This window comes from Aulonocara stuartgranti, assembly GCF_965226115.1.
Source record: "Aulonocara stuartgranti genome assembly, chromosome: 23".
In the NCBI taxonomy this organism is placed as follows: domain Eukaryota; kingdom Metazoa; phylum Chordata; class Actinopteri; order Cichliformes; family Cichlidae; genus Aulonocara; species Aulonocara stuartgranti.
Window position 1 is genome coordinate 21896735 of NC_138958.1, and position 20883 is coordinate 21917617.

The 20883-nt window shown below is 41.1% G+C and overlaps 1 protein-coding gene across 2 annotated transcripts in view; it reads right to left on the bottom strand.

Annotated features, from left to right (window-relative positions):
- Window positions 1-6209: 6209 nt before the first annotated feature.
- The window catches only part of LOC309701437 (uncharacterized protein), a 266740-nt gene continuing 252066 nt past the window's right edge, over window positions 6210-20883 (bottom strand). Inside the window, exons 20-29 of one of the 2 annotated variants that reach the window (XM_082525624.1) lie at window positions 19917-20324; window positions 15078-15509; window positions 13823-14086; window positions 13452-13706; window positions 13119-13367; window positions 12725-12982; window positions 9337-9639; window positions 8967-9236; window positions 8762-8845; window positions 6210-8615 (exon numbers count right to left, since the gene is read on the bottom strand). In XM_082525624.1, coding sequence (XP_082381750.1) covers window positions 8552-8615; window positions 8762-8845; window positions 8967-9236; window positions 9337-9639; window positions 12725-12982; window positions 13119-13367; window positions 13452-13706; window positions 13823-14086; window positions 15078-15509; window positions 19917-20324 — 2587 coding nt within the window. In that variant the 3' untranslated portion in view covers window positions 6210-8551. The remainder of the gene's footprint in view (window positions 8616-8761; window positions 8846-8966; window positions 9237-9336; window positions 9640-12724; window positions 12983-13118; window positions 13368-13451; window positions 13707-13822; window positions 14087-15077; window positions 15510-19916; window positions 20325-20883) is intronic. The other variant, XM_082525625.1, reaches the window with a different exon arrangement.

The window sequence follows — 20883 nt, forward strand, 5'->3', positions numbered from 1 at the left end:
ACACAACTGTTGTAGTTATTTTTCAAAATGTCTTTTTAAAGCATTTTCAGTTTGACTTTATTTTCTTTACCTTGGTTTTGCTCCTCCATAGCTGATGTTTGAGAACAAAAACCCTCTGTTTGATTTTCAGGGTTTTTCTTTTTATTTCCTGGAGTGAAGTCATTCAAGTGTTTTTCTTACAAAATGGCAAAAGATTTAAAATGGAACTGAACTCTATCAGGAAATCGCAGAGCATCAACAGCTTCATCGGCACATAGGAGGCATCAGAGAGTCAGATTAAAGCAGGCACTTACAGGCATGCATGGGCAAAAGTTTCACCTCTACTGCACACTTGTATCGAACTAGTTGGGCATAACAAGTTTCCCAAGTACCAACTGTGGCCACAAGAGGATGCCAAATCATACAAAGCAAAAGCATATTAACACATTCAAGCTATAACAACACACTCCCCGCCTGGCATAAATTATTTTATACTGCTATTTCTTTTACTTTTCTGTTTTTTTTAACTTTTTCTGTATACCTCAGTCTTTGTAGTTTCCTTGGGGAACATAAGGATGAGCTGAGAGACTGGACCTAAGTAAATCAGTGGAGTATTTAGAAGACTGTTTATTTAAAAGTTTTGCAGATGCTGTTTCTGACACTCCTCCAGTGGAGGAGTTCAAGTATCTCGGGGTCTTGTTCGCGAGTGATGGGAGAAGGGAGCCGGAGATCGACAGACGGATTGGGGCTGCAGCTGCAGTAATGCGGACGCTGCACCGGTCCGTCGTGGTGAAGAGGGAGCTGAGTGTAAAAGCGAAGCTCTCAATTTACCGGTCGATCTACGTCCCTACCCTCACCTATGGCCACGAGCTGTGGGTAGTGACTGAAAGAACGAGATCGCGGATACAAGCAGCAGAAATGAGCTTCCTCCGAAGGGTGGCTGGCCTCTCCCTTAGAGATAGGGTGAGAAGTTCGGCCATCCGGGAGGGGCTCAGAGTAGAGCAGCTGCTGCTCCACATCAAAAGGAGCCAGCTGAGGTGGTTCGGGCATCTGATAAGGATGCCTCCTGGGCGCCTCCTGGGTGAGGTGTTCCGGGCATGTCCCACCGGGAGGAGGCCCCGGGGCAGACCCAGGACACACTGGAGAGATTATATCTCTCGGCTGGCCTGGAAGACCTTGGTGTTCCCCCGGATAAGCTGGAGGAGGTGGCCGGGGAGAGGGAGGTCTGGGCCTCTCTGCTTAGGCTGCTGCCCCTGCGACCCGGCCTTGGATAACGCGGATGAAGATGGATGGATGGATGGATGTTTCTGACACTAGTCGTGTGGATGATCTATCTAGAAAGGGGTCAAGATAACAGTTAAGATCTCCAGCCACTATTATATTAGAATCCTTGTTATCTGTGAGCAGATCAAAAACTCTCTTAGAGAAACTCTGTTCATCTGTGTTTAGATCATATATATTTAGAAGTGGTAATGAGTGAGAATTTATAGTACCAGAGACCATTATATATCTACCTAAGGGACCGCTAACCACACAAGTCATCTGAAATGGGACATTCTTCCCCAATAATATGGTGACTGACATATCTGAGATACCCAGTTGCACTTTATCTATGTTGTGTGTCTTTTTTAATATGAGTCTCTTGCAGAAGGATAATACCTGCAGGTAAGGATTTCAAATGCTTGAAAACTTTCCCCTTTTTATAGGATTGCATAGTCCATTCACGTTCCATGAGATCAACTGCAGGTTTCTCCCCTCTTCCTTTACATCACCCTGGACACCAGCCATTATAAATATAAATGAACACACGCATCTGAGCTATAAAACAAAACAATACCCCCCCACACGCACACACACACAGAATTATTACCCAATAATTCAGGGATGAGGATGGAAATAAACTCGGTCTCCCTTCTTCTGAGCCCTCGTTTATGTCAACAATTTTTATATGAAGTCTCTGAGAACGAGCCTCCAAGTCCAATAGTTTGGGTTGAAACTGATCAACAAGCTTTGCCAGGTCCTCGCATTTGGCTTCAAGCACATCCATTCACTCGTCCAGCGCATTGACCGCTAATTCCTGACCTTCCGTTTGGTTCTGTAAGTCATTCTGTATGGACAGCACTGACTGGAACCTGGCCTCAAAAGCATCAAACCGCTCATCAAGTTTCTCCAGGATTGATTTAGATATTGTCTTGCATATTTCCTGGCATATCTTATACATTTCACCCTTGTCATCCGGAGTGACAACTTTAGGCTCAACCAAAACCCTGCTGGTGCAGCTATCATTAGCATCAAGCTCGCTAACATTAGCGTTGCTAATGTATCCGTCGATGGTCTTATTCTTGCCTAGGTTTGAGGCTTTCTTCGGCGGTGACATTTCAGATATGCAGGGCAATGATTAAGCCAAAGGTACGAGTCGATTATATCAGCTCCTGAATGGTTTTATCATGGTATCTTGTGTTTTATGGAAAGCTGCGGTGGAGAGCTCAAACCCACACATCTACATCACACACATGCGCACTAACACCTGTGAAATGATGTTTAAAGTGCTCCTTGTCATGTGAGCATGTGTAGGTCCTGAAGCAGAAAGCCTGGTTTAACAGAGAAATGATAATTCCAGTGATGATACTCATCATCTCTGACTGGGATTTTAGGTTTTGTCAAATCAGCTAACACAAAGAAAACCTGGACTTCCCATGATGCTCTGCTTTCTTCTCCACTCCCATCTTTTCAGCCATGCTGTCTGTTTTCTAGATGGTATAAAGTTGGTATGAGGGTGGAATTCAGTCAGTGATGCACTGGGGTGAGGTCACCAAAAAGATAAAGAACCAATCTGACTCTCACACTGACTTATAGCAATGGCCTGTGTTCAGGATCAACATGTTAAACATACTGTAGAATATTAAACAACCTTTAAATAATGCAATTAGTCTAGTTTAGTTTGTTTTGCAGCAGGTTTCACAGTATGTCTAGCCTCAAATTGATTTGATGTGTGAAGGCTCGCAGTGACATGAAATAACTCTCCGCAAATGTGTTAAACCAAAACTAACAAGCCTGTTCTCAAAATATGAGTAGAAAGTACAGAGATTTGTTTAAAAATGTTTGGAGTAAAAGTAAAAAGCTGACAGAGAAGTAAATACTCTACTTAAGTCCATTAACAAAATACTTTGTCACTTCCTGCCTCTGGCCAGAGGTGTACTGTACATAAGGAAGTGGCCACTTTGTACCTAATAAAGTGTCAGCCATGTTAAATGTGTGTGTTTCTCATGCTGTATGTCCACAGTCACAATGACAGTCAGTGACACTGACTGAAGGATGAACAGGTTAAGATCGGTTGGAAACTTGTTGTCTGTGAAAGAAACAAGGCTGTGAATCATTTCAGTCTGTGTGTATGGATTGAAGTGTATTCGTGAAAATGTTGGATTGTTCCTTTATCAGTGTCTAACAGTATGTGTATGAGAGCGATGTAATGTCCATGTGTGCATGCTGAAAGAGACTGTGCTGGTCTGACCCCCCTCCTCCTTTCAGGGTGCAGCCTGCTGGAGGCCGATGGTTGAGACCAGGTCTGAGGAAGTGTAAGTGTGTTTTTAATGTGATTCATTAAAAACATTCAACCATCTTCAAACTGTCACATCACTCATTCACATCTCTGATGTCAGGAGTCATCATCAAAGTGTCAATCAATGAACAGATGATGGATCAATAACTGCAGCTGGATTGTGTTTGTTTCTCCATCAGATTCCTGTCAACTCACAATCGACACAAACACAGTGAACACAAACCTCAAACTGTCTGATAACAACAGGAAGGTGACACGTGTGGAGGAGGATCAGTCATATCTTGATCATACAGACAGATTTCATTATTGGCCTCAGCTGCTGTGTACAAATGGTCTGACTGGTCGCTGTTACTGGGAGATTGAATGAAGAGGGGACATTATATATCTGTGAGATGCAGAAGAATCACAAGGAAAGGAGACAGTAATGACTGCTGTTTTGGAGGGAATGATCAGTCCTGGAGTCTGTACTGCTCTGATGATGGTCCTTCTCGTGTCTGGCACTGTAAGAAAGTATCATCAATCTCCTTCTCTGTCTCTAACAGAGTAGCAGTGTATGTGGCACTCTGTCCTTCTACAGAGTCTCTTCTGACACTCTGATCTACCTCCACACCTTCAACACCACATTCACTGAACCTCTTTATCCTGGATTTAGAGTCCATCCTGGTTCTTCAGTGTGTCTGTGCTGAGTTGAGTGTAAAGAATGTCCTCCTGTTAGAGAAACTCTCTGACGGTTGAACAGGTAGTTCAATCTGTACATGTCTGTCTCTTTCACTCAGAAACATGTGTCCAGATTCATGGATTCAATCAGTTGATGTTCTAAACTCTTCTAAATGACTCCTTGGGAACTTCTTCCTCTTCAGTCCATTAATGATGGAAGCTGCAATTATTCCAGGATCCACATGTTCTTTTTCTGTCCTTTTCCACTCAAAGTTATTACAAGAAGTGTTGTTAACTGTTCTTTATGAATCATGCAAACAGTGTTATGTTAATATAAGTGCTGTATTAGAAATTTCAAGGATGACAAAATATAATATGATTAAAAAATAGTAAGTTACCTCAAATTGCTTTTTAATTTAGTAGAACTTGAAATGTTTTTCAGTTTGTAAACAATTAGTATTGCAGTCAGAAACATCAAGTTATTCTTTGTACTGTATAGTTGCAATGAACAAGTTGTCCTAACGTAGTCATCTTAAGTAAGCTTTACTCATTTTTTTTGAGGCACTGAGTTTGCATAGTGTTTTTGTTTTGTTTTTTAGTTGTGGGAACTAATTTTACGGTGTACTCAAAGGTAGATTTGGTGGATTTGGTCTGCAGTGCCATCAATCCTCAAACTCACATTATCTCTTTGATGTTATTGTAATAAAATCCCCTCCATCCATCACTCATCCCAGCTGATCCAGAGTAAGAATTGATTTAATGATAATCCCAAAGGCTGAGATACGCATAAGTATGACTTAGTTTCTCCAACCAGACAGCTGACTGCAGATCAGAAGAGGGTTGCTCTGATGGTTGGATAATACCAAGAGCCTTATTGGATATTTAAGCTTTCACTGCAAACTATGACACTCTCCAATAGAAATTCATCAGAACTGAACAATATGAACTGTAGCTGCAGCTCAATAAAAGCCAAATTTTGTTTTTTACATTTTTAGTAGATGTCAGGAAGGACAACGCTTTATCAACATATACAGGCAACATATTAAAGGGTTATTTTGCTGGCAGCCCAGCAGTTAAAATGTTTTCATATTAACATATTGACACATTTGAATCTTGAAAATATGCACTCATTGTATGTGCGTGCACTATATATGGAAATGTATATCTAGAAGCTGATTCATTAGGAACTGTTGTTTCTCATTCAACCCTTTATTGAATGAGTGTGTCTGTTTGGTACATCCAATCTGTGAGGGCCTATGGTTACTGGGTTTCTCTCTTTTGTTCGCAACTTATAGATGTTACAGCATCTTTGTGTTACTTGGTTTGAGTGGACAGCATTAGCTTAAACGTGTCCATTCCCCTGACCACTGCTGCCCATGGTCTTGATTAAAAGCTGGAATAATGCTATTGATTTTATTAATATATATTATTTCGGCACTTTCTGCTTGTGTGTGTGTGTGAGAGAGAGAATGTGAGATGCTGTGCGATCACAAATTCATAAGCCTCGGATAGCCATGTCATAGCTTTGTTTCTAGCTGCACGCTTTGCTGTCGGTGTCTGGTGTTAGTGTTTGTACAGAGTACCTACAGGAAAACCTCTCTAAAATGTGTGCACATTATTCTGACAATTCTTTCCTCTGGTCACGGTTTAGGGGCTGAAATCAACTCACAAAAGTACATGTGTTTTGCGGAGCTCATTGAAATGACTTGTCTTTTGAATTTTCTTTTTCTTTTTTGAGTTGTTTGTTCTCACATGATGCAATCCAATTTGCATTTCTGCTATGAAATCAGGTTTGTTTCTCTTCAGTACTTTGAATAATTTTCCAGAATGTTTGAGCTTTTAATTCTTCCATGAAACATGCTGTGTTGGATACATGCCATCAGTGTGACAGAAATAAATCATTGTAAACAAATATTCTATAAAATATAGAACAAAAAAACATATTTTGATGTATAGGAGGAAGATCAGTCACACTTAAATCAGGCTGAAGTAATAGAGTGAAAAAACATAACTGTACAAGGGAGCTGAATTTGCTTTATTACTTGTTCATCTGGATACTGGTGAGGTAAATTAGGGTCCGTCCTGTTGGTGCTCTTTAGTATGTGAGGCCAAACAATTTTAAATCTTAATGCTCCAATCTTAATTTTTAAAGTCAACCTGGTCTTAAATCTTAATTTATCTGCAGAAACATTCGTCAGCACCTGAAGCGGACTGTGATCCTGCAACATGAACATGATTTACTACAACTATAAATCACTGAGACGGAATCATCAGTTACAGACATTTGGCCTTTTATAATTTATTCCCTGAGTCCATTTGCAGCTGTAAACTAATATGGTAGAAGGTTTTGTTAACATGTTCCATTAATGAGGAAAACTGTCACAGAAAAAATAACCACTTTCACCCATGTCATGTAATATAAAATATGAAAACCGATATATGTTAACATGTTTATGCCCATTTGTTCCAGTTATGTCAAAGTACCAAACATAGTTTTCTCCTGATTGCTCACTTATTGCATCGTTCCTCTGAGAAGTGATTATAGAGTCTCTCTACTCTGTCCTGACTGAAAAATGCTGAGTAGAATAAGTACAGTTATCACAAAAGTACAATGAATAAATATGGCCGACTCACTGCATTGATTAAAAAAACAAAAACAAGTTGGCCTCTTTGTTTTGTCTCAATAGTCTAACAAAAAATAAAATAACTGAATCACCATTATTACAGAAGTTTCAGATGTGTAAACATCAGGATGGTCATCTGTCAAGGTTCAGCTGAAAACAGGTCCCAGGTAGCTGCCTGCAGGACTCTCAGGTTTAACAGGTAAATATAAATATAGGCAAATTAAAGGAGCGTAAAACAGCGTTGGAACAAAACACAGCTGAAACCAATCAGGATAATGAGATGCATAAGCAAATATAAATACATTATACCAGAGACAAATCAATATCAAAATAAAACAGGAAGTAACTACATGAAGGATCAGATGCCAAAGATAAAAACTTGACAACATGATACAAATGGACACAGGTGAGGCTGTACTTAACTGAAACACAAAGAAGTAAATATAACCAATACTCAAAATGTAAACAGAACCCAAAGTAAATGTTGCCCAGATATACTACCTCCCTCTGTCCCATCTGGGACTCTAACCAGTGTTGGTCCCACACTGCAATCTATCATCAACGTGTCGCTGAGGCAAGTTTGTGTTCCATCCTATTTTGCTGAGGTAACTCCTCTGTTGAAGAAACAGCTCTACTGGTAATCTAATCTTCTTTTAATCTGACATTCAGAATCTTGGAGAAATATTTGATTCTCCTCTGGGCCTTGGCTCGAATGTAAAATCATGAATTTTTCTTTTATTTTAGGAACATTTCTAAATTGCGACATAAGGTCTCCACAGCTGAACTGGAAAAATTTGTTCATGCATTTGTGTCATCGTGTTTATATTATTGTTATGTCCTTTTTACCAACTTGAACAAATCATCTATTTCTCGACTCCCAAGCTACACAAAGTTCTGTGGCCAGACTACTAACACATTCTAGTAAGCATGTTCACATTACTCCTATTTTGTACTCTTTACATTGGCTCCCAATAGATTTTAAAATTTGTTTCAAAATTCTTGTTTTAACATACAGAGCACTAAATGGCCTGGCCCCAGATTATGTCTACTTCTTACTAAATACACTGCTGCTCGTTGTCTCCATTCAAAGACTCAGAATTTGTTGGTTGTTCCACAAACACATCTAAAGACAAAAAGGGACGGAGGCTTCAGTCTGTGGCACCAAGGCTGTGGAACAGTCTACCACCACAACTACATTTTGTTGACTCTGGATTGTTTTAAAACGCAGTTAAAAACTTTTCTGTTTAATCAGGCTTTCTGCTGAGATTTTTTTCATTGATTTATTTATTTTATTTTAAAAGTACCTGTTAACTTTACTGTATTTTATTATTATGTTTTGTATCGTCTATTTTGGCACCTGACGTTCTTGTTTATTTTAGCCTTTTGTCAACAGTGCTTTGTGACCGCTTGTCTGTGAAAAGCACTTAGTAACTTTACTTTACTTACTTACTATAATGGAGCTCGATTAGACAACTGAGCTCCATCAAAGAAAAATCTGTAGCAGCTGAGAAACAAAAGATACATCAGGATGAGATATATCCTGAGCCTCCATATAAACTGTCTTCTTAATGATCATAGAAAAAAGAAAAAAAATTAACATAGCACTCTAATGTTACTGTGTCGTACATTGCTGACTCCATGAACACAGCACCAGTGTTCATACTTCCTCCAATGTTTTCATTTAATGATGACGAGAAGAGAAAAAACCAACAACTACTTGACGATGATTCCTTCATATCTCAAACTGCTTGTGTTCCTTGAAGGCTGCTCTGTGCACGATGTTGTTGCTGTAGAGTCTAGAAAGAGACCAAAGCAGAGAGAGCAGACGTCACTCATTCACTCAGAACAACATGAATCCATGTGAGCTCAGACTGTGAATGATTCCTCTGAGAGTCTGAGGAGAAACTCCTTCACTGATGGAGACTGATTCATGTTGGCTCACCGCACACAGTCGATGGAGGGGTTGATGGAGAGCAGCTGCAGTAACACATCAGTCGAAGCATCAGTGATCTGATTGTGACTCAGACTGTAACACAAACACAACAAGAGGCTCTAAGTGATCACTGCACATCATATTATTGTAGTGTGTGTGAACAGGCTGATGGTTATTGGTGCCTCCCAGAGAAGGATCAGTGTGTGACACTCACTCCAGGACTTGGACTTTGTGCAGATGTGTGATGAGAGGGAGCAGCAGCTGGTCAGTGAGCTGACAGTGACTGAGGTCCAGCTCTGTCAGCCCTTCACACGAGTCCAGCATCTGGACCAAAGACCCACAGGCCCTCTGATCCAGCGTGCTGTGACTGAGATCCAGCTCTCCACCCAGGGCTGCACACAGGGACACCGCCCGCCTCACTGTGTCCCTCTCACTGTTCACAGGAACCAGAGACAGCAGCTGGAGGAGGACAGTTTTACTGACTCTAAACAGGACAAACAGAGCAAAGAGAAACTGTCAGGATGCATCAACACCAGTGTGAACAAGCTTCTCTCTGGTTTAGACTCTTCTGTGGTCTTTCCCACCTGAGGCGGACCCTGTGGAGGACAGGAAACAGCAGGTCCAGCACGCTGTCCTCCACCTCACAGTCTCGCAGGTCGAGCTGTGTGTCCTGGCTGCTGTGTGTCAGGATGGTGGAGACGGCCCTGCAGTCATCAGCAGTCAGACTCAGAGGCTCAGGCTGATCCTCCTCTGGTAGCTCCACACAGGAGGAGCAGGACAGATCCAAGCTGTGCTGCAGAGTCCTCAGCAGGCCTGACGCTGCCTCCTGCTGGACGTCACAGGCAGCACAGCAGTGGATGAACCTCAGCAGCTGATTCCTGTCAACACTGCAAGGAAAAATACAGGCAAACATAAACCAATTCATACACAGATACAATTATGACTACTCAGTTTACCTCAGCTGATCAGTTACTAACATCAGCTTCAAATCCAAATATCGCAAACTAAAAATAAAACACAGGAAATTAATTTAAAGGGAATTTATTGTCCATTTCCATTTTTGCCTTCATGATAATGTGCGCTTATTTGTCAAACTTGGTAATAGTGTAAGAATGTTAAAACTCCCTTTCACTGGGAAGATAATGGGGATATGGAAACTCCTAGAGTCCAACCTTAAGCCAATTGCACAAGTCACCATAAAGTACAGGATTTACCAAGGAGAGAGTCCCCACTACTGTATAAACCATTGCCACCTGCTCTACATCAGGGACATCAAGCTGTTTGCCATGAGTGAAGAATAGCATTGAGGACAGGTACAAGTACCTTTGAACAAATGGGAACCATGAAGAGGCCATTGGGAAAGATGCGTCTGCAACATAACCTCAGAAAGTAAGGCAAGTCGTGAAGAGTCAGCTGAATTGGAACAACAGAATTGGGGCAATCACCACCTATATGTATCCTGCTGTGATATTAGCTGGCCAAAGGAGGAGATAGAAAACACTGTCATTAAGAAAAGAAATCCCCTTGCTATGTGTGAAATGTTTCACCCCAAAATCCAGCACCCTGAGACTGTATGATAAGCAAAAGGAACAATGCCAAGGACTAGTGAGTGTCAGAACAACAGTCCAGGGTGAAAAAACAAAGATTCAAAGAGGAAGTGGCTGATATCGAGAAATCCGGCAAATGGCTGAACAAACCTGGACTGAAAGACAGCACAGAGGCACTAACCATGGCAGCACAAGGACATGGTCTACCACACCAGGCAAGACCCCAGCTGCAGGCTGTAGAAATATGCCCCTGAGAAAACCCAGCACTTAACAGCAGGATGCAAAATGGAGCGCCATAACCAAGTGGCTGGCATAGTATACAGAAACATCTGAAAGGACGTGCTTGCAGATGTGAACACTGCCCTAAGCACGATCCCCAACCATCATAACTTAAACCAGTGAGCTGATATATGCCACTGCCACAGTAATCTCAGTATCACTCGGGTTGGAGCAGTTGGAGAAGAAGGCTGGAAGCAGAACTACAGTGTAGACCATGTCAACTTTCATTGTGCTCTGGGCTACAATTGCTTAATTCTTCTTTTTTTGTCTTTTAACCAATGTATTTAATAAAGTAGTCTGAAAGTAGCCTCAGTATTATAATTTCAAACCTGTGCAATTTTTTTTAGTAAGTATAAAGACATGCTCTCTTTATATTTTCTAGGGGTGTAATTCCCTTAGGTGGCGTTGGAGCCACCAATCATACATGACATGAAGATGTATGCCAGAAATCAACTATCACTATCTATAGTGAGGAAATCGGGACGTCATTCTGACTGTTTAAGTGTGGCCAAATGCTTGCAAAGAGAGGGAAGGTGATCCAGACTGATCGGGTGGTGCTACCAGAAGGCAGAATAGTAAATATACAGGACAGCTACAAGTATCTGAGTATTTCAAGTGCCAACATGAACCATGCTAAAGATGTATCCATCGCCAAATACTCCCAGAAGGTAAGACAGAGGTGGAAAAGCCAATTGAACAATAGGAATAAAATCCAAGCTATCAATACATATCACCTGCTGGCTGTCAGACACCTAGCTGGAATAATAAGGTGGTCACAGCAAAAGATAAATGCCACTGATGTCAGGACATGAAAACTCATCACAATATACAAAGGTCCATCCATCCATCCATCCATCCATCCATCCATCCATCCATCCAAGTCTTTCACAGTCAACAGGTCCCAAGCTTTGTAAAGGTGACCCAGGGACTATCGTGCACATAGTAGCAGGATTTAAGATGCAAGCAGGGACAGCGTACACTGAGAGGCACAAGTGGCTGGGATAGTTTACAGCAGAGCTTTCCGAAGTGTGGGGCCCGCCCCCCATTGCAGGGGGGGTGCGGTATGAAAAGGAAAAAAAAAAACCCAAAATGCTTGGACACTGCTAGCAGAGGGCACCCACACAAACGCAAAGCAGGAGATGAAGCATAGCTAATATGTTTCCAAACCAACTTCATTCTAAGCCAAAGACTAGAAAATATGGTGAAGCAAATCTTCCCTTTGGCTTCACCTGCACAAGTGCCAAGGTAGGTCTCCCTGCAGAACTGGTTTTCCCTTCGTCGGGAGCAGCGCTGGGCTCTTCAAATCACGGACAAACAGTATCCCACATTCTTGATTTTTAGTTCACAAACACTTGTTGCAATGACTAACTACTCCTGACATTTTGGAGATGTTAGCTCTTTATACAGTAAAGTTACCGTGGGATACAAATAATATCAGGCTGATCCTGCCATGATTTGTTCCCCCGGTTCAAATCACGGACAAACAGTATCCCACAGTTGTTTATGTTTTTAAACCCATTTTGCACAGAGAGGCATTTTTCGAAAAATGTATTGATAGCAATGTTGAATATTATTACACAGGAAAAAAACAACTACACATAAAATAATCACACCGTGACGCCTCTGCCTTTCTAAATGGAGGGACAGTAACTGCATGTGTATATGTAAGCGTGTAAAACCTGCAGATGGTAAGATTAACAGTATTTTGTCTCTATCTGCAATTCATCTCATGTAAACAATAACGTGGCGCACAGCGTGACGTGAAAAAGGCACATACCTTTGACATTACGTGACGAGCTCTGTATTCCTCGTCCACACGTAAACACAAAAAAGGAGATTTAAAAAATCTCAGTTTTAGGTGATTCGAAACGCCGTTTACGTGTGGACGAAACAGCTGCGTGTTCAAAAATACCCGTGTAGGTGCGACGCAGCGTAAAAGAGTTAGTAGTTTATTTTATTACTACCTGTAATTTATTGCAGATTACTTGTATTTGCTTAATTGTTTACTAAATGTTTGAGGTGTGAAATAAACCGCAATGGAGCAAAATATGGGTGTGTGTGGTTGGAGGGTGGGTTTGTGCGCGCGCGGGTGGGGGGGGCAGGGGGCCTAGCAAAAAAAGTTTGGGAACGAGCTCTAATATCTGACCTGAGATGAGAAACTTTGTCCAGCATGAAGAGGATGGACTCTGCTCCCTCTGCTGGTATGGAGGTCCACAGGAGGTTCAGTTTGACTCTGTCTCCGTGTTTGAGGATGAAGATCAGAGCAGCACAGTCCACTGAGTCCAGCTCTCTGCTGCTCAGGTTGATCACATGACCAAGTGACCTCAGTAAACTGGGTACAGCGTGACTGTCATGAGCTCTGTAGAGCTCTCTGATGGAGCTCATCACAAAGCTGGGACTGGGCCTGAAAACAAACAGTTTATTTCCAACTTTGTTTAAAGGAACCATAATCTTCTGATTAAAGATGAGACAGCATTTCAAATCCTCCTGATTAAACAGCAGAAACTGTGTTTGGTAAAAGATCAAACTACATTCAGCACCTTTTAAACACAATCCTGTCCAGAAAGGGAAGCAGACGTGTGGTTTCCTCCTGTAAGAAGAGGTTCTTCCTCAGGTTCACAGTGATGGTCTGAGCTGACGCCTGTTGCAGCAGATAGTGAAGAAGCTCCCAGTTCAGACAGCAGGAGGTCAGGTCTCCACCAACCTTACTCAAGAAGGACAGCGTCAAGTCCTTGTCCTGGATTTCATGGAGGAGACACAGAAGCTGCTGGAAGCTCTCTTCACTCAGTCTGCAGAGATCATAAATATAAAATAAGATTTAAAGTAAAAATGTACATTTTATTTGGCCTGTGATGTCCAGGAAAGACATTTACTTGACTGTTAGAGGACCATCATGGAGCAGCAGAGTAATCAGACCCTGAGCAGGGATGCAGCTCTCAGTCAGGTCTAACCGTCCGACTGTCCAGTGTCTCAGCAGGGAAGCCAAACTACTGACAGCCCTCAACAATACTCTCTGTGATGGTCGAGCTTTCTTAGGCACAAGAGAAAGCTCTTCCACAGCCAGCGGACAGACCACTCTGCCTCTTCTTACCCACTGAAACAGGAGCAAGACCATGTCTATGGAAAGCCTGAAGATCAAAGAGACAAAAGAGCAGAAATGATGAACACCAAGAACCAAAGATTCAAAGTGGACAGCAGATAAATGGTGTTAGAAGAACAAGAGAGTCATGATTTCACTTCCTGCCTCAGACTGTGTAGTTGTGTTGTGTGTCTAAAGAGGAGAGCGGCTCCTCTGGCAGACATCTTGCTGGGTGTGAGGACGAGATCCACTTTAGAGCCACACAGTCTGAGAACTCTCCCCACAGACCAGCAGCTTTTCCTGTGTAACTCTCCTGTTAACAGCAGCTGGAACCCCAGGAGCTGCAGCAGAGACTCCAGCTGCTGGGCCTCCTCTCTGGATCTTACAAACATGGATGTGCACACACTCAGGAAGAAGTCTGGATCACAGCTGGAACACAGTGGAGATGAAATCAGAAAACACAGGCAGACCTACTCACATTACCACAAACCACATTTTGTGTTTCATTCATCGATGAACAAGCTGATAAAACTAGCAATTAGTTTTGTTGTCATTCCATGAAAAATCAGGGTCTCTATTAATCAGGGGAATTTTTTGCACTTTAGTAAATTTAATGAAGAAATGTCCAAATTCCTCTTCATTAGTATTTTTTAGAGTTATAGGCCATCAAAGTAAACATGCATGGATCCATGTTATTTTTTCCAGCATGTTGATCCTCATGACTTAAGAAGCACAGTAGATATTCACATGAAAATGTACAGTTCCTCACTTACTAAATGTTAAATTTGAAGTTCTGCTTACTCAGGGAAATACAGCCATGATCATTCAGTGAACGGGTGAGGACTAAACATGTATACAGCATGTACAAAGGTGTAGTTTGTAACTAACTTTGACTTGTCCATGTTTCATATTAACGTTTAATCAAAATTCTGGATGGCTTCAGTAGAAATGTGAATTTCCCATTTGCCCCAATCCCTCCTCCTGTGTGCATCTGTCTGCGTGTTTTCAGAGGCTGAGCTTTGTTCCTGTACTTTTCCCTGTTGTTCATTCATCAATTATTCACCTGCTGCAACACTAGCCAAATCACCCATGTTTTACTAGCTAAATGTTCATGCAAACACCTACTCCCCCTCCCCTATATTGTATTATCTGAGTTTTTTTTTTTAATAAATTATTAACTAATTTCTGTGAACTTTAAAAAAAGAAATACAAAACAGCTGATTTGGGGTCCAGGTGAAAACTTTTTTTAGATTAGAGTAAAAATAAGTTCTATCAAACCAGGCTGTTTTCACATAGCAATAGATAAGTTGAAATAATTACTTGACCAATACATGTCATTTGTCTACATTTTTACACTGTTAATGAAAAGTTGATTATTTCCAAGACACTACTGACTAAGTACTGTATTGTTTCTATTTACCTGAGCTGTGAGATATAAGGCAGACACTGAAGAAAATTCCTCACTTCACTCTCTTCATGTGGGCAGCCTCTCAGCTTCAACTGTTTTTTCCTTGATTGGACTTTAAGAATTTCCAGGAGGATGGAGGTCTTTCTCTCTGAGAGGTTTATGAACCAGACTGCAGGAGCTGACTGGAAAACTGACTGTAAGGATGGAAGGACACTCAAGCCTGTTTTAGACTCATAGTCCTTCACATGGGAGCACAGATCCAGCAGGAAATTGCATTTATATTGAGCATCTATGTCTCTGTCAATAAAAGGGAATGTTTGATATGTGCACACTGATGATAACAACTCCAGTATCTTCTCTCCTGTCTGCTGTTCTCTTTCTGTTGCGGCACAAAACAGATTCCCAAAGAATTTGGCTGCTTCATCTGCCCACAGAGTAAAGAAACTGGAACAAAAAGAAGGAAACATTTAGTGATGATTTGATTACAGCTGCCAACCACACATTGATGGTCCATGTGTGTTCTGCATATAATTAAACTTAATTCGAAACCTATTAGTGGAACAACAACATCTACACTTTATATCTTGAACAACAGCAGCTTCATTTTGCCGTTTAGATGACACATGTGTAACCATACAACATCCTCCTTGTGTTGTCTCGATGCATGCTCAATCATCCAGGTAAGGAGATCCCAAAAGGTTCATTCTGATTCAGAATCAACCTTTCTGTATAGAATTTTTGTAAAACTTTGAGCAGATGAATTATTCCAAAAAGCCCTTATAGTTTTCAAAATGTAAAAAAATAATAATAATATGACGACACTCCATCTGCAGGTGGAGACAAAAAGTAATAAACACCCTGTTATTTGATGTATTCACACATTATGGTAAACTCAAAAAGCTAAATACAAAATCTTCTGTTTAACAGTTTTTAGTTGCTCATCTATTAAAACAGAGTTTGTTAGTGCAACAACATGTTGAGTATGATTTATATACCTCTCCCCACCGCAGGGAAAAGGGTAACACCACCTGGGTCTGGGTGCAGTTCCCCCCTCCAGGGGCAAGGGTACGTAGACCCGGTTCGTAGAGTACGCTTGGGGAGTGTGATCGTGTGTACAGTGTCTCTTTATGTCTGTCTCCACGTTGGTTGAGTGTGGAGTGAGTGCATATGAGAGCATGAGGGTGGGAATGGATGTTTGTGTCTGTGTGTGCCTGTATGTCTGTGTCTATATGTCAGGTTGGGTATCAGACGCCACCTCTCTGGGGACATCTCAGGCCCTCCAAGGTTTGGAGGCCTATCTCCCCCTACCACCACTTCCCCTGCCAGTGGCGGACTCCCTCAGGTGTCGGTGCGTTGGTGGTTCTTTGTGTCCGGGGGTGGGCGTCCAGGTACACACCGGCTCACTCCTTGGCGGCCGCTTATCGGGGCCTGGAGCCTGGGGCTCGCTCGGGCCACTTCGGAGGTGGGGTGCCCCCGGCCTCTCGGCCTGGGGCTCGGTCACTCAGGCACAGCTGGCTGCCGGCGGAGCTCACGGGCACGTCACTGCAACCCCCCCTGGCTTCTGCTCCGCGGCTGCTGAGTGAGCCCTCATCTGGGACTCTCCTCAGCTCTTACTGGGACAGTGGCGCGGCTGCCCCTCTGTTGGTCTTCCTTGGTCTCTTGTGTTCTGGGGGCCTCTGGATGTCTGGAGTTTTGATCTCCTCCATATCTGCTTCATACCCTGGAGGACGGGGCTGTGGCCCCCCCACACTCCCTAGCAGATCATTACATGGAGAAACCTTTGGAATGCAAGCATGCTGATCCACACAGGTATGCACACAGGTGTACACACGGGTATTCACAGACGCGGACTACAGCTTTCTTGGCTGCTGCCTCAAAGCACATTGTGCGCTGTCCATCTCGCGTGCTGCACAATATCGTTTATTATTTAGTATCTACTGATATCTACTGCTAGCTAGTTTATTGTGATGGTGCCGTTTTTTTTATTATGTTGCTCTTTGTTGTTTGCTTTCTCTTCTGTTTTTTTTCTCCATACAGGTGACCCAGGTGTTTTTTGTTTGTTTTTTTTCTTCCCCCCTTCTCACCGTCTCTTCTCCCCTTTGGTTTTCTTTCTCTCCCTCTCTTTCTTTCATTCTTTCTCCCTGTCCTATCCCCCAGTCATGTCTGTCCCGTTTGTAGCAACTGAAAATAAAATAAATTCATAATTATAATAAAGGTCAATCAAATGGACCAATATGGCAAGGCCATGATGATCCACTTGGTAAAATAAATCCGCTTGGCATCTTTCTTGGCCTTAAGACAACAATTCTGATGGCTAAAGATCCAAACGGGACACAAAAAAAAAAAAAAAAAAAAAAAGATTTATAAATATTTCAATTTCAAAGCACCAAAATTATGTAAAAAGTTGATGCTATTTGTTTGTTAAAATCTTGTTATTCACATCATTGCATTAACTGTCACTGTCATATGGGTGGAAATTGGCTAAGATGTTCAGGAACAATCCAGGAACCCCCAAGTCACAGCTCCAAAATTGACACCTTCAATTTTGACTGATCAACTGAATGTTGCTGCTGCCCACATTTTATGGAGAAAGGTTTTTATTGTCAGATGAGACTAAGACTGGGCTACTTGGCCACAATGGAAAGAGATATTTTTGGAAGAGTAAAGGTGAAGCTTTAATACCTGAGAACACTGTACTAATTGTCAAGCATAATGGTGGTAGCATAATGCAATTAGGTCCGTTTCGCTGCCAATAGTACTGGTACATTGAACAAAGGGGATTGATAATAAATAATATAGTAATATTCAATTCAATTTTATTTATATAGCGCCAAATCACAACAGCAGTCGCTAATCTAATAAAGATGAAAATAATAAATAATAATAATAATAATAAAGATGAAAAAGGACTACTTCCAAATTCGTGAACTTCATGTTACCTCAACAACTGAAAGTTGCACAGAGTTTTCTGCTCCAACAGAATAATGATTCCAAAAACCATCAGAACTGGATTTAGAGTGGATAAAGCAGGCTAACATTCAACTTCAGGAATGGCCTTCAGGTTGGACCTAAATCATATTGCAAATTTGTGGACTACACTTAAAATCTGAGTCTGTGTCAGAAAACTAACCAATTTAAATGAACTTTCCAAATTCTGCCAAGAATGGTCAAATATCAGCCAGCATTATGTTGGAAGCTTGTTGATGTCAACTAAAACTGTTTGGTCAAGGTCAAACATTTAAACTAAAATTTAGTGGGGGTTTATATATATATTTAAGTCTCTCTGTATGATTTTAATCTGGCGTGAAAAATCCCAAATAAATCCAAATCTTGTTTTTTTTCTTATCTTCTTTTTTAATCATTAAAGTCATCTTGTACAACCATTCCAGCTGCTACCTGTCAGTGAGAGAGGCCACATCCCTAATTTTAAGTCTTGACAAAATCCAAATGGGCGAGTCACACAACTATATCATACTCTATGATTAGGTAATGTGATACAGCACCCATCTCTGAAAAGACCCCGTGGTCTACAATGGTGAACTCACCCATCGGAGAGATACTAGTAAAATAAAAAGTTGCTTTTCTGCACTGATTACAATCTCTGAGTCTTCATTTTGAGTCTCCAGATGTCTGTTATTTCTTTGTACTTATTTGCTTTCATCTTTCTGCATTCATCCACCTATTTAAAATATTAAACTGCAGAAAAAGCTCCGACAAAAACAGTTTGAAAGTGGACAGCATAAAGATTCATTGATACACATGTTGAGTGTCTGTAAACTTCTGACGACAACTGTAATACTGATGACAAATTATAATTTAATAATCTGTCAACTCACTTGGTGAATTTATTAGACTTCAAATACGTTTATAGCCCCTGGTAAGATTTCTGAAGTTGATATAAGTTTTATATACCTTTCCTGAGTTGATGCGCTTTTCCTGAAGGAAATTTTTTAACAATGATTGCTCTGTGACAAAATCCTGTAAAATTATTTTGCTATTGCAAACCTAATTTCTAACCAGGCAATGAGAAAAATATTCTAATATGCAGTGTACACCTGTGCATAAACTGTTTGGGTAATGATTAACATGAGATAAAAATGGATACTGTAAATTATTTTGCTGTGAAATTTATTTTTTCAAGACAAAATATTTTTTCCTGTTCTGTTGCTTCGACCATCCACCTCTGTGATCTGCCCTTACGTTTTCCTTTTATGATATTATTGGCTTTATGTGCTCTAAATTTTAATCACAGCTGATCGGGAACAACCAACATTTTGCCAAACTCAATGGTGGTGTTCGTCCTTGAAGGCGCTGTATGAACCTTTCTATTGTTTCACCCGACTGCTCTCTTGTTAGGTCCATTCTTGCTTTCCATCAGCCAGGCAGTAGAGCTTCATAAGGTCTGCAAAACTCTCTTTAATAACACACTATTTTGCATATTTAGATGTGTGGAGATTTGTTTTAGTAATCCAAATTATAATGTGATTACACGTTTTGTTTGTCTTCAACACTGAGTGATTCCATAAAACACTCCTCTACTTTATATGGAAGAAAGTCTGCTATAAATAAGAATAACTGAATGATTCTTTGAATACAGTTTTATACAGTGTTATGTCACACATGTGATTTGTATGTTTGCTACAAATGAAAAGAGTTGAATAAAAAGCTTCCAAGAGTGATGATTCAAGAAACGTTTGTAGTATGAAAGTGTAGCATGACTCATTTCAGGGAAAATTTGAAGCAAAAGAATGGATGAAAGTGACGTAAAAGAAAAACTGTCATAACTTTTTATTGTTTAAAAGGGTATCTGTTCTGACGCAGTGTGAATTGTATGAAGAAGATTTCATTTACCTGAGCTGTGAGATGTAAGGCAGACACTGAAGGAAACTCCTCACTTCACTCTCTTCATGTGAGCAGCCTCTCAGCTCCACCTGTTTCTTCTCTGGTTGGAGTTTCAGCACTTCCAGGAGGATGGAGGTCTTTCTCTCTGAGAGCTTTATGGACCAGACTGCAGGAGCTGACTGGAAAACTGACTGTAATGATGGAAGGACACTCAAGCCTGTTTTAATCTCATAAGAGTACAGGTCCATGAGGAAGTCACACCAATTCTCTTTAAGAGGACTGTTTTTGTATCTGCACACTGATGATAACAGCTCCAGTATCTTCTCTCCTGTCTGCTGTTCTCTCTCTGCTGCTGCACAGAACAGATTCACAAAGCACCTGGTTTTTTCATGACGATCTGACCTCCAATGACCAACACTGGAATAATGAAAAAGAAACATTTAGTGATGATTTGATCTGAGCTGCATAAATACAACCACACACTACTGATGGACTCCATCTTGTCCATGTGTGTCCTGTATATAATGAAAGTCCATTTTAAAGCCATCTTCCATCAGAGCAGCTGAACATTGTTGTTAGACTGTTACTGACTCACAACACAAACACTAATCCTGTGTGTGAAATCATTGCGTACTGAACTGTAACTGTCATTTTATTTACTGTCTGACTTTAGAGAGTAAAACACTAAATATCAACAACATAGAAACACAGAGTGGAACAACAACATCTACACTTCATATCTTGTACAACAGCAGCTTCACCTGCTGCTCAGATCACACACCTGGAAATCATAATTATTCTACACATGTTCATGTGTTACAGGATTAAATTTAAGGGGGTGGCTGTAGCTCAGGAGGTAGAGCTGGTCATCTGCTAATTGGAAGGTTGGGGGTTCGATCCTTCAGTCTACCTGCCAAGTATCCTTGGGCAAGTTACTAACCCCAAGTTGCTCTTCAATGCATCCATCGGAGTGTGA